At 39.0% G+C, this 14955-nt stretch overlaps 2 protein-coding genes across 2 annotated transcripts; both read left to right on the forward strand.

Moving 5' to 3' along the window:
* The first annotated feature begins 3065 nt into the window (after window positions 1-3065).
* LOC110866531 (nicotinamidase 1-like) lies at window positions 3066-9976 on the forward strand. Its single transcript, XM_022115677.2, has 6 exons — window positions 3066-3085; window positions 3150-3360; window positions 3431-3572; window positions 4681-4719; window positions 4814-4947; window positions 9726-9976. The coding sequence occupies exons 1-6, from the start codon at window positions 3066-3068 to the stop codon at window positions 9954-9956; spliced, it is 777 nt and encodes a 258-aa protein (XP_021971369.2). The 3' UTR covers window positions 9957-9976.
* Window positions 9977-11617: 1641 nt separating this feature from the next.
* Window positions 11618-14670, forward strand: LOC110866530 (protein FAR1-RELATED SEQUENCE 6-like). Its single transcript, XM_022115676.1, has 7 exons — window positions 11618-11936; window positions 12577-12763; window positions 13002-13260; window positions 13350-13403; window positions 13541-13581; window positions 13664-13919; window positions 14437-14670. The coding sequence occupies exons 1-7, from the start codon at window positions 11618-11620 to the stop codon at window positions 14668-14670; spliced, it is 1350 nt and encodes a 449-aa protein (XP_021971368.1).
* Window positions 14671-14955: the final 285 nt, after the last annotated feature.

Here is a 14955-nt window from a genome sequence, read left to right on the forward strand (position 1 = left end):
TAATGAATAACAATAATTGTGTGCAAATCACTTATAGCAAAATTATGAATGCCATGTTGTTGAGTGTCAATCTAATTGACTCTATGTCACACATAATAGTGATTGTAGACGAGGAACATTCATCGTCTTGGTGATGAATGTGTTCACCAAGTGACTTGGATTAAGACTTATGTTTAAGTCCTTATGAGTCAATGGTAAAGTGTTGGAGATCAAAGGTAAACAAGTTATGTTCCTTAAATGAATGATAAAATTTAGCTATGTGCTATATACAATAATTCGTGAGACCTTCCTAAATATTGTTGTTTTAGGATTATGAATAAGTCTCATTATTTTGTCTTAACAAGGGATGAATGTTGCAAAGTGATATTATGATATCCTTAGGGCTGTGAAGAATCGGAATGATGCATCTTCTGTTCACATGCTAAAGTATTGTAGTCTAAAGCATGCTAGACTAGTACTTGGTTAATTGTGGGTCTTGACGGAGACTAATTAACTCTAAACATTCAAATGTGTATGAACACAAAAAGAATTTGTGTATAGACAAAGTTGAGGGAGAATTTTCATTCATTATAAGGAAAAGGCATGTAACATTTTAAGAGTTTGTTCGAAAAGCTAATGAGGAGAACTCATTGTCTAAGCTTATTCTAGATGTTAAATTAGAATTATTCTAAGTTGGTGACAAACTTATGCCAATGGCATGTGTTGCTTTGCTTAGCTCGGAAGCTTATGTAAGCTAATGCAATATGAGTTGAATCAAATGGCAAGAAATGTGGGGGAAGATCCATTTAAGAAACAACCCTATAAGGGTATATAGAAATGGTTCTCATTAACCCATCTAGATGTTATCCAATAACACTTAAATGTGGGGGTGTCTTGCATTTGTACCATAAAATTTTGGCAATAAGGATTTTGTAATCCAATCTAACATTGCAAACAGACGACTAAGTGGAGGACACAAATGTCGTACTGCATAATGGAGATGTGTTTGCCTTATATAATAAATGTATCATTCTAAGGCAAATATTATAACCAGATTCAGGTGGCCACTGAGGTTATAGTCTTAGAAGTTGACAATAGGCAATGTTAACTTTCGAGTTACGAACACGTCATGACAATTGATCTCAATTGCAAAGTTATCTTCAGTGACTTGTCAAAGACAAATATAATGTTATGGATCCAACAACCTGAGGTTCTATTAGAGATCAAGTTGTGGAATGAGACTAAAGCTCATGGAAAAAGGGTGTGTGAAGGAAACCTACCTTAGTTGACTGGAGATCCCAAGATCTAAGTTCAATAGGACAACGAATTCATATGCCTAAGGGCGGTCACTATGGGGGCATAGCTGATATGCATAAGCTAGTATATATGGTTATATATACTCCCTAAACGATAAAAGGGTGTTTAATTACATCATAGTTCATTCCTATAAAATTTAGTGACAAATTGTGAGGCTAAGCATAATATGTGGTAAATGATTTTGCATAATCATGATAACCACGATGCTTTTAATGATTTAAGGAGAATCACCTATGTTAGAGAGAAGTGGGGTCGCTTCGAATGGAATTGGGGGCACAATTCCTAGAGCTCTCGCAGAACCAGGAAAGTGTTCCACGACCATTATTGGACACGACTATGAGGGGATGACCCGGCTAAGGAGAGTATTGTGTGAAGTATATTGTCGTCTACACAAATGGGGGTTTGTTCAAGGACATCGTGTCTACAAACCGCTAGGAGGCTAAGTATGCTTCACAACGGAAAGTTCAAAGGGACACCTACTTATCCGGCAATACTCAACTGTCGAGGTTCCATTGGAAACTTTATGTGTTTTGATCAATCTTCATTCATGTGGGGGATTGTTGGAAATTTAGATATTATGAATGGATATTAATTTAGTGAGATTATAATTTAATGAAATTATAATTATTTACTAGATTATTCATATGAAACGTAAACTCTTAAGTAGAGATTTTATGTCAATTTATTAGTGTTTATTAGAGTTTATGTCTCTAATAAATCTCTAATTAAGTAGTAGACTCTTCATATGTAACATAAACTCTTAAGTAGAGTTTTTATGTCAACTTATTAGTTTTTATTAGAGTTTATGTCTCTAATAAATCTCTAATTAAGTGAGACTTGTCTCTACCCATGTCTTTTGTATTAAAAGTAGGCTATGTTCCTAACTTGATGAGTTGATATATATAAAACTACAAGAGTAAGAATACAAGTAGTAGATATAAAGTTATGCATGAAGAGTTCTTGAAGAAGAAGTACTTGACCCATATGTTGGGAACATATAGAGATAAGTTTCTCTATATGATTCAACTACAATTCTATTCTTAATTTCCAAAAGGTCTAACACGATGATTTTATCCGATGTAACCTCGGGCGCGTGGCCTTCTCCGGCAGTACAAACTGCTTCGGCTGTTGTACCATGGGAGACAGACGTGTCGTCTTTAGTAAAGGCGCGAAATCTGTTTTAAGGGAAGCTTGTTGAACACGTGCCTCAGCCACAACCGTCAATATTTGTTTGTTCTTTTTGTAGGAAATTATTGTACAAGAAGACGTGGTTCAAGACCTCGTTGAAGCCTACACAACGGACTGAAAAGACAACGAACCATACAAGTAGACACCGTTAAAGATCAAGTTGAAGACTTTATCTTTTGAAGATATTGGTTTGAATCGATTGTTTTATTAAATATGTTGTAGTTCATATTTATTTTTCGTTTGAATTTGTACACGGTTCATGTACTAGAATTTCCCAAAATTATGTAAAGAGAGTATCTTTACAATTTTTTATATTTATTTATATAATTTTTATTATAAAATTGTGACCCATGTCCTACAACATGCCCGATTTCTTAATGAACGAACACGAACAAAAAAATGTGTTCGATTATATGTTCGTGTTCGTGTTCGTGTTCGGTTAAAATTAAATGAACAAACACGAACATGCCTATGTTCGTGTTCGTTCGGTTCGTTTACAGGCCTAAAGAAACAGAAAGCAAGAGGAGAGAGAAGGTGTTGAAAACTCAAAATAGGGGCAAGTGATGTGAATTGCCATCACAATGTTTTTAGGTGCACTAAGGTAGAAAGTAGTCATGATGGTTGTTTACATTTATTCCTTGCTTATGTAATCTTTTGTTTTTCAGTGTCCTGCTGATTTTTTATATTTTATGGGTTGTTGAAAAAAGGAAAGAAAATTCAAAATCGAAGACTGTGATTGGTCATGTGGCGATAGATCCGGTAAAAATGGAGCTCTCAGTGGATGAAGATTCGGTGACACTAATAGGTGAAGTAACTACCGGTCTTGTCCTCGTCGATATTGTTAACGACTTCTGTTCGGTCGGTGCAGGTCATCTGGTATAACGTTTTCATTCATGTATTTTTCAATCTATAATTTATTATAGTATATAATGTCACTCTTGTGGAGGCTCCAAAAGTACACGATAAACAAATATCTAGAATGGTTGATGAGTCAGCACAACTCGCCAGAACATTCTGCAAAAAAGAAATGGCCCGTGTTTGCTTTCCTGCTCATCATCCAGATGTCCCCGAGCCCCCATATCCTCCTCATTGTATACAGGGGCGGACCCAAGCCCAACCTGAGGTGGGAGGGCGCACCCCCGGGGAAAAAAAATTTAGTGTTAAGTTCCGTCGAAAATCCCGTCCGCACCCCTTGTAATTTTTCGTCCGCACCCCTTGAAATTTTTCGACCGCGCCCTTGAAATTTTTCGTCCGTACCCCTTAGGTAAAAAGTGTTATCAATTTATATTTAAAATTTTTTTAGTAACCTCTTATTTAAAAAAAAAATACTACCTAAATTATATAACTTTTAATACCTAACTAACTAAACCCAAATATCCATACCTTTACCCACTTATAATTCCTATAGCTAGCCCGCTAAGTCTTAGACCATTAACCAAAGCCAACAATATTTCATACTATAATAAAATAATTAAAGCCCAAAATCTTTAGAAATTTCTCCCGCTCTCTCTCTTTCTCTTGCGTCCCTGCACTGCCAACGAACAACATCACCCAGCGACAACAGTCCAGCAGCCGGCGATCACCGTAATCAGCCACCATACCACCGTCGTTTGACACCAAATCTAACCGGAATCCGAACATGGGTAAGTTTCTTTGTTATTTTGATGATTTTGGTTGATATTATAGGAGAAAAAAGGGTAATAAATTTGTTAAATAGGTTTGAAATTTTGTGTGTTTTGACGTTGTTTATGGTTGTATAGATGATTTTTAAGGTGATTATGTTGTTTATATATTTTTAGGATGATTATGTTGTTTATATATTTTTTGGGTGATTACAACCTACGTTATGATTTCTAGGGCTTGAATAGTTGAAAATTAAAATTAAAACTGAAACATTATGTTATGGAGCGATGAACTTATGTTATATAAAGAAAGAATTTCTTAAAAAGTTAGTTTTAGATGATTTTTGGATATATTTCAAAAAATGAAAACCCGTAGGGCGTCGACGTTTTAATTATGTTTGTAACAAGGTTTGACATGTTTTTGATGATTATATTAATTTAGTTTGATGTTCGTTTGTTTTACATGACCTGACCCGACCCGATACGAACAGATTTTTTTACTTATATACCTAGGGGCCTAAAATTTTTAAAAATGTTCCGCACCCCCATAGAAAAATTCCTGGGTCCGCCACTGATTGTATAGCCGGGACCGATGAAGCCAACTTGGTTCCCGGTACTGTATTATGATATAGCTTAGAACACACTCGGGTTTTTAAGTTTGTGTTACCTCTTGTTTTTCTGATTTGGATTACGCTTCTGTTTTATAGCCCTGCAGTGGTTGGAAAACGAATCAAATGTGACACTTCGACGCAAAGACTGCATTGATGGATTTGTTGGTTCTTTTGAGAAAGACGGATCCAATGTCTTTGTAGATTGGGTGAAAAAACACCAGATTGAAGCCGTAAGTTCTCTGTGTGTGTGTGTACATTAACTAGTGTAGTTAAGCAACCTGATATCTTCTCTGTAGGAACCAATATTCAACCGTGATCTTCTCCTTCATTGGCAAACGTATAAATAGTTACAAATACAATCTCCTATTTTAGGAGAGATATTTACAATATCAATTATAATTTACAAATAATCTATTACACCCCGCAGTCGAAGCGAAGGGTGGACGAATGCTGAGACCGGAGCGAAAATCATCAAACAACACCCTTGGAAGCCCCTTTGTTAAAATATCAGCAACCTGATGAGGCGATGGAACATGAAGCACACGAACTGCACCTCGTTGAACTTGTTCCCGCACAAAATGAATATCGAGTTCAATGTGTTTCGTGCGCTGATGTTGAATAGGATTGCCAGACAAGTAGATAGCACTTACATTATCACAGTAAACAAGTGAGGCACGTGCGATTGGAAGATGAAGTTCCAGAAGAAGGTTGCGAAGCCAACAGAGTTCAGCAACCACATTTGCAACACCACGGAGGTGGAACGGCGCGTGTCGGGACATCCTGCCCAATCAGCGTCAGTGTAAGCGACCAGAGAAAGGTCCGAGGCAGGCATTAGATGAAGACCAAAGTCCGAGGTACCCTGAATATAACGAATAATACGCTTGAGGGCATTCCAATGAGCAACCCGGGGAGCATGCATGTACATACAGACTTGTTGCACAGCATATGAGATATCGGGTCTGGTGAAGGTCAAATACTGAAGAGCACCTGCCAGGCTGCGATAAGTGGAAGGATCATCATTTAAAGGACCTGAATCGGCAGAGAGCTTAGATTGCGTATCAACGGGAGTCGCAGCCGGTTTACATGAATCCATGGCAGCACGACTAATGATGTCTCGTACATACGACTGTTGAGACAAAAACATGACGTCTTTGCAGCGAGTAACCTGTATCCCCAAAAAAAAATGAAAGAGGCCCCAAATCTTTCATGGCAAACTCACCTGCAAGCGTATGAACTATACGCTGACGAAGATCGTTAGTAGAGGTTGTAAGGATGATGTCATCAACGTAGATGAGCATGTATGCAATATCAAGACCACTGCGATAGATAAACAGAGAATTGTCGGACTTGCTTTGACGAAAACCCTGTAAGGTGACAAAATCAGTGAACCGCTAGTACCAGGCACGTCGAGCCTGTTTGAGGCCATAGAGTGACTTCTTGAGAAGACAAACGTGATCGGGATAGTCTTGATGACGAAAACCCATTGGTTGATGCATATAGACTGTTTCTTCTAAGTTCCCATGAAGAAACGCATTTGTGACATCAAGCTGATGAATATTGCATGATTTCGTCAATGCCAACGAAAGAACCAGACGAATGGTAGCCGGTTTCACAACCGGGCTAAAAGTTTCCCCACAATCAATACAAGGTTCCTATTTGCGACCATCACAAACCAACCGAGCTTTATAGCGTTCTAGAGCACCATCAGACCTGTATTTATGTTTAAACAACCACATGCAACGAATAATATTCATATCAGGGGTGCGAGGTACAAGCTCCTAGGTCTTGTTTTTAATAAGGGCACTAAATTCATTGGCCATGGCGTTGTACCATTCTGGAATAGACAAGGCAACCTGGGGATTTTTCGGTATAAGTATGACAGTGGAAGTATGAAGATTAAAAGGTTGTTTCGGTTTGACTATACCGCTCATAGAGCGAGTCTGAATGGTGCGAAAGGGCGGTGGTGGTGGTACGGGTATTGATGGGGAAGTGGGTGATGAGGGGAAACTGGGGTCGAATGTGAAGGATGGGCCTGGGCCGGTTGTAGTGGAGGGATCGGTTGGCTGAGAAGGGGAGGATTGGGCCGATTGAGGTTGATGGGGAGTGGGGGGAGCATTTGTTTGGGCCGGATTGTAAGAAGAGGGGACGGGCTGGTGAGTAGGGTGGTGTGGGGGATGTGTGGGTGGGCCGGTGAGGGGAGTAGTGGAGGGAGAGTATGTTTGGGCCGGATTGTGGGAAGGGGGGGTGGGCTGGTGTGAAACAGTAGAAGGTGGGCCGAGAGGGGTGTGAGGGGGGCTGGACTGTTGGGCTAAAAGAGTGGGGGACGGTTTGGTATTAAGGAGATTGTCCCAGACAAGAGGATGGATGGTAGGGTTGAGAAAATCATATGATGGAGGTTTGGTTGGGGATTGAATTGTGTAAGGAAAAATAGTCTCTTCAAAATGAACATGTCGAGAGATAATTAACTGATGTGAATTAAGATCGAGGCATTTGTACCCTCGATGATTGGAGGGATACCCCAAAAATACGCATGGGTTGGAACGATAGTCAAGTTTGTGAATGTTTGTAGAGGGAGCCAAAGGATAACAAAGACACCGAACACTCGCAGATGTTCATATTCGGGAGTGACTTTGTAGAGGCGAGAGGTGGGTGAACGAAATTGTTGGGTTTTGCATGGTAAAATATTTAGTAAGTATGTGAGGGTTTCTAGAGCGTGATGCCAAAAATTGGGAGGTAAAGAAGCTTGAGCCAAAAGGGTGCGAATCATGTTGTTTATGGTTCGAATTTTTCGTTCCGCTTTTCCGTTCTGGGAAGACGTGTACGGGCATGAGAAACGAAACTGCATGCCGTTTTGGTGACAGAAATTGTAAAAATTTTGGTTCGCGTATTCTTTACCATTGTCACACTGAAATTGCTTAATTTTACGCTCAAATTGAGTGTTAATTAGGTTGTGGAATTGGATAAAAATGTGGAAGACTTGTGATTTAGTTGCAATTAGAAAAGTCCACAAGAAGTTGGTGAAATTATCCAAGAAGAGTATATAATACTTGTGGCCACCCGTACTAAGTACGGGCGATGTCCAAAGGTCACTGTCAACAATATCAAAGGGCAAGTGAGTGGAATTAATAGAATCAATAAACGATAATCGAACACTTTTACCAAAAACACATGATTGACAAAGAGTTTTATTTAGTTTTCCATAATCAATAAACGACGAAAGTTTCAAAGATTGCAATAAATTGTTGCCAGGGTGACCCAGTCTTTGATGCCAGTGATCTTGAGAATTAGTAGCGAAGGCTTGAGGTTGGCTAAGGTTGAGAGGCAGAGGCTTAGTGAGAGGATATAGATCGCCTGTGCTATTGCATCGAAGGAGAGGAGCCCGAGTTTTGAGATCCTTCACAAGAAAACCAAACGGGTCAAATTCAACAGAAACCAAATTATCAGTCGTAAGTCGACGAACCGAAATAAGGTTTTTAATAATATTAGGAGCAAAAAGAACGTTATTAAGTTTGAGGGGGGGGGGGGGAAGGGTGGGGGTAAGACTTGGTTGCCTTGTGCTAGGACCGGAATGGACATGCCATTTCCAACGATAATGTGTTTACTAGTGCACGAATTAAAATTAGACGGGGAGTATATACCTTGCTGATTGGCAGAGTGTGCGGTGGCCCCTGTATCCATCAGACCATGATCCGGTGGGTTCAGCGACATGGTGTAAAGAGCCTGCTCTATATCCGTGGGTGTGTAGCCGTTGTAGTGAGCTTGATCAGGACGCGCACCAAGAATGCCTTGAGAGTTGTTGTTTGGCCGTGAGGGATATGGGCATGGAGGTTGACTTGGTGGAGAAGCCCATGGCTGTGAAGACCCATGTAAAAGTCCTGCCCATTGTGACTGAGTCCAATTTTGAGGAAACACAATATAGGGATATTGATGGGAGGGCTGACCATAACCGCTGGAGGCACGACCACCGCGGCCATTGGCCGAGCGACCGCGACCCCGTCCTCTCCGGTTGCGTCCGCGGCCTCGCTCATTGGCTGAGTAGGAGGAGCCGTGACGTGTAGGCTGAGAAGCTGAAGAGACAGCCGCTAAGGCAGACAGTTGTGAGGCCCGAGTCGCTTGCCGTTTCTTTTTGTTTTCTTCCAGGTTCAATTTCGATCTAACGTCATTGAACGATGGGAGTGGGTCTTGGTTTTGCAACACGGTGGAGATGCCATCGTATTGTTCCGTGAGACCCGTCAGTATCTTGATGACGAGCACATGATCGGCGACAGGAGCACCAACACTTTTCAACTGATCAGCAAGATTCTTAGCATGGTCACAGTAGTCAGACATAGATGAGAAATTATCCAGTGACAGATTTGCAAACTCTTGGCCAAGGAAGATGGCTCGGGTAGTCTTGTTGTCATTAAATTCACTCTCTATAGCGGTCCAAGCATCATTAGCAGTCTGACCCGGTTGTAAGATGATGTGAAGAAGAGGTGCCGAGATGGTGGAGTATATCCACTGAAGAACCATAGCGTCCAGTTGGGTCCAAAGAGAGTCAACAACGACTTTAGCAGCAGCCGCTGTGTCGGAAGTATCGGCGGCCTTGGTGTCGGGTTGCTTGGGAGATAAGTGATCAAGCACTTCATAAATCTGACAGTGCACTTTGAATAGGGTTTTCCAGGTTGTGTAGTGGGTGGAGTCCTTCTCCAAGAGGATGGGGACGTGGGTTTTTATATTGGAGACGGTGAGGGCGGGGTGAAGTTTGGATTCCATAGTAAAAGAAGAGAAGAGAGGTATGCAGAGGAAGGAGCCGACTGATGAAGAAGACAATCGACGGCAGCGGGTAGGGTTTAGAGGGAAGAGGATCGAGAAAGGTGTGATACCATGTAGGAACCAATATTCAACCGTGATCTTCTCATTCATTGGCAAACGTATAAATAGTTACAAATACAATCTCCTATTTTAGGAGAGATATTTACAATATCAATTATAATATACAAATAATCTATTATTCTCGATCTTTCAGGTATTGGTTGTTGGGATATGCACGGATATATGTGTACTGGACTTCGTGTGTTCTGCGTTATCTGCAAGAAATCGTGGTCATGTTACTCCTCTTAGAGATGTGATCGTATATTCGGGTGCGTGTGCAACTTTTGATCTTCCGGTTCATGTTGCCAGAAACATCCCTGGTGCTCTTGCTCACCCTCAGGTACGCTTGTTTAACATTGATGTTTGCAGCAAATTAAACCGTTAAATATAACTGAACGGGTTAAAGAATCTATCAGGAGATTGTTAAAGCTCATCACTTCTATAACATTGTAAGTACCGCAATTATCAATTAAAAGAATCCGATGAACAACCTGTTCTACTGATGTTAGATCTCTTGTTAAGAAGGCTAGGGTGGCTGGAGGGTCAACGAACCCAATTCGAAGTTTTTTCCTTGGAAGTTTTAACACCTTGTAGTTCAGCCAGTGTCCTTAGGAAAAATGCAGCCCTTAAATTAAGATATTTGGTATTTTGTTTTTTGAACTACATGAAAATATTTGGTATTTTAGTCGTCTATCTTAACGAATAAATGATTACCATTACTTTTGAAAGCACATACAAACTTTATTCATAGACATACAATGTATAAGAAATATTCTTAAACAAGAGGAGTCAGATTCTAAGGAAATCTTATTTTGTTGGCCGTTAAAAAAAAGTCAGATTTTAAACCATCTTTTTGAAATTCGAATCTCTTTTACAATATTATAATTTAAACATCGGGGGCTACTTGTTATTTATTTAACTAAGTTATAGAGTTATGGTCCTTGATATTTAATTTAATGTCATATGCCATCCTTTTAGTTCATTAAATTACAATGATAACTCTATACTAAGAAGACAACGTGTCTAAAACTATTACAAGTTATATATGTTTTCCTAAGTGTGCTTGTGCTTGGTAACACCCAAATTCCACCCAGAGTTAGTACACTTGAAGCCGATGGCTTTGTACGAAGCATAACTAAAGCTCCCAACTTCTAGTCACTGAATTTTGTTTAATATAATTCGAGCCTTTAGCCAAAACAAGGTTGGAGCATTGGCCGTACCTAAAGGCTTCTAAATCTAGACAACGGCCTAGAGCCTCCAGAAAATTGGGCCGCCAAAAATTTTAAAAATCTTTATATAGCATGTGTATTATGTATTAGGCACAAATAAATAGCCAACTTTTAAATAAAAGCGCGTAATTCCAACTCCAACCAATATGCAATTCGTATTTAATTTAGGCCGCCATCGTTATTCTCACTAATTGTAACGTTGCACATGCCCATTTTGCTCAATGGTGTCACCGATTAGGAAAAATTAGATGTGAAATTAGGGGAAATTAATGATGTCGTAAGGATAATCCAGGTTTGTTAATGATTATTTTTATAGTAATATATATATATATATATAGGATAAAGATCCGTTAGGAACCATCTCTTATTGCGAGAACCGCGAGAACCAATGTGAACACGTGGCAAACTTGTAATTAATGATATTTAATTAAAAAACACGCGCTCCTCATATCTGGTTCACTGCCGTCGTATTCAAGGTTCACTGTTGTCTTTTTCAAACTAGGGTTTCGTTTGAGATTTTGCATAATCGACGACGGCGGGACTGATTTCTACATAGTAACGGCGGCGACTGCTTTTCTACATTTTCACGGCGGCGTGGACTTACACATTTTACGGGGGGTTCAATTGTGATACTGATTTCGTCATTTCGTTTGATATTTTGCATAATCAACGACGGCGACGACTGATTTCTACATATTTACGGCGGCGACTGCTTTTCTACATTTTCACGGCGGCGTGGACTTACACATTTTACGGGGGGGGGGGGGGGTTAATTGTGATACTGATTTCGTCGTTGGTATACTGATTTTGGATACTAATGGCTTCGTCTGACTCATCTCGTGTTGGAGTTGAACCTTCTGCATCGGGTGATCATCATACAACATCTTCTTCGTATCAGCCACATCACGATGCTAGTTTTTGCGGCCCATCTAATGTCATTGTAAATCCTATTTCTGCTGTGGGTCCATCTGATATTTCTGCTGTAGGTCCGTCTGATGTTGATGTCAATACCTTACCTGCTGTTAATCCAACTGAAAGTTACAATCCTGTGTTTACAACAGTTGCAAACCCAGTTGCAAATCGACACACCCTTCATGGGTTTGAAATTCAGACGCTTGATTCAATGTTTACATCAGGCAACGTAGGCTCTGAAACTGCACTGCTAACTTACCTGATCAATCGTTATCCGTTGACACCACATCTACTGGTAACACCACATCTACTGGTACAACACCTACAAACACAGAACATCAACACTTACAATTCATTCGTTTTGAAACTAAAGGTATTTTATATCCATTTTATGTAAAATGTGAATTGTTCAATGATATACTCCTTTTTTATCATGTTCACAATTGTTTTATGTTGTTCATTATGATTACTTAATATTATATGCACATGTGCATTGTGTATGTTGTTCATTACGATTACTCAATATTATATGCACATGTGCATTGTGTTAACTGCATTGCATGTTTACAATTGTTTTTTGTTGAAAATATGATTACTTAATGTTATATGCACATGTGCATTGTGTTAAGTTCTTCATATTACAAATTATTCATCTTTATATCAAATCATGTTTTCAATGCAAATTCATGCACATGTGCATTATGATTGCAAATCAGTAACTTATGACATCGTACATTAACTGCCAATGCACATATGCATATTAATTACAATTGTACTATTCGTCCGTATATCATGTTGACAATCTTTTTTTTAATTTATTAATTATTTCCCACTATCATTTAATTTATTAATTATCTCTTACAGGAACGATTACGGCTGCCATACATGCTACACCTAATGGCACCCCGTATTGGATACCTCAAGTTGATGTTAGATACCTTCCTGTGGTAAATAGTACATTTACCCATTGGGAAGATATTGTCACGGTGTACAACACATATGCTACGCAATCCGGGTTTTTTACTCGGATCGGTACATCGAAGAACAAAAAGTATCATGACAATCCTAATACGAAAATCTCCACTCATAGATATATATTATGTTCAAGAGAAGGACAACCACAATTCACAGAATCTGATGGGCTGATTTCGTATCATTGCGAAATTACGAGGCTTTCGGTGATGTGTGTGCATTCGACGCTACATATGACACCAACAAGTAAGATACTATACTTTTTCATCATGTGAAATTATTAATAATTTTTTTAATATCATATGTTTTATTTACAGATACAAAATGATCTTTGTGCCATTCACCGGAGTTGATCACCACAAAAAATGTGTTATCTTTGGCGCTGGCATGTTATACGATGAGACTATAGAGTCGTATACCTGGTTACTAAACACCTTTCTGGCTGCACATAAGAAACAACCAATCTTTGTTCTCACTGACCAAGACGCATCAATGAAACAAGCTGTATCAACCGTTTTCACAAACTCCATCCATCGTTTGTGCATGTGGCACATAATGAGAAAACTTCCGTCCAAGGTAAACACTCTATTAACACGGCTCCAATTAAACCATATAATATGAGTAAATAATTCAACTTTTTATTATTCATGTTTCCTCATTTACAGATTTCAAATGACATCCTTGATAATACCACTCTTCGTTCGTCAATACATAAGCTGGTGTGGAATTTATTCATCACACCACAAACATTTGAAGAAAGATGGCACGTGTTAATGGATAAATATCACCTAGACAATCATCCGTTGCTTTGTGAGATGTTTGCTATACGTCATGAATGGGTCCCGTGTTATTTCAGAGAGATACCAATGTGTTGTTTGATGAAGACTACATCCAGATGTGAGAGCTCAAACGCACGTTTTAAAGTCAACTCGTCAGAAACTAATACATTAGTTCAATTTTTAATGTGTTTTGAAACCAGTATTGATGCTCAGCGGCATACACAACGAGATCTCGAATTTAAAAGCGACATGTCGACCCCTCGCTTATCTACCGGTCTTCGCATAGAGGCACACGCGTCTGAAACATATACATGGTCCATGTTTCTTGAAGTTCGAAAAGAAATATATATGGGCATGTTCCATTGTATGCCAATTGAACGTCCTGGAACGACCGACGTAAAAAATTACACTGTTCGTCACTGCAAATCAAACATGTCTTATGTCAATGAATTTGAGGTATGTCCTTACCCCAGTATACCATTACTACATATTAACCTCAATATATCTATTATAACTGTCTACTGTCTGTTTGATCAATTTTTTATTATGCACATGTGCATACATCAATTTTTGTCATGTTATGTCTGTTTGATCAATTTTTATTATGCACATGTGCATATATCAATTTTTGTCATGTTATAACTATTGTAACCGTCTGTTTGATTAATTTTTTTGTTATGCACATGTGCATGTATCACAATTTTGTCTTATGTGTGTATCTATTATAACAGTCTGTTTGATTATTATTTTTTTTTTGTTATGCACATGTGCATGTATCAAAATTTGTCTTATGTTATATCTACTGTGTGTTTGATTAATTTTTTGTTATTCACATGTGCATGTATCGAATTTTATCTTATGTTATTCACTCGTTCCTATATCAAACAGTGTATTTGAATCAATTATTTAAACTTGTTCATATTACCATTCATGTATTCATTTTATTTATAATACATGTTATGCATATGTGCAGGTGTCGCTCAATGTACTTGAACAAACTGTAAGCTGTACATGTCTTGGGTTCACTCGTATTGGATATCTATGCCGACATGTATTCTGTATATTCCGTTACCACCAAATTGAACGGATACCGTCCCAATACATCATTCCACGTTGGAAACGAGATGCGCTCCCGTCGGTTGTTCATAGCATATCTAACATATACTCATCTAACAACAGCGAGTTTGCTATCATCCACAATGAATAATGGATTTAGTCACTCAATGCACAAACCGACTCAGACGCAATCCTGATCAGCTACGTTCCTTATCTTCTGAGATCAAAAGCATCAGAAACCGCGTATTTGAATCGTTCCCGTGTGAGCCTCAACCTCGTTCCGTTCAAAAAACTGCAAACATCAGTGACACCTTAAACATACCTTCAAATCTAAGCTCAAGTGTCCATCCTCCGCAAGGTATTAGAAACAAAGGTTGTGGGACCAAAAAACAACGGATCGGCCCCGGTGGTCAAAACATTAAAGATAAACGAAAGA

Source organism: Helianthus annuus, chromosome 7 (genome assembly GCF_002127325.2).
Source record: "Helianthus annuus cultivar XRQ/B chromosome 7, HanXRQr2.0-SUNRISE, whole genome shotgun sequence".
Lineage (NCBI taxonomy): Eukaryota > Viridiplantae > Streptophyta > Magnoliopsida > Asterales > Asteraceae > Helianthus > Helianthus annuus.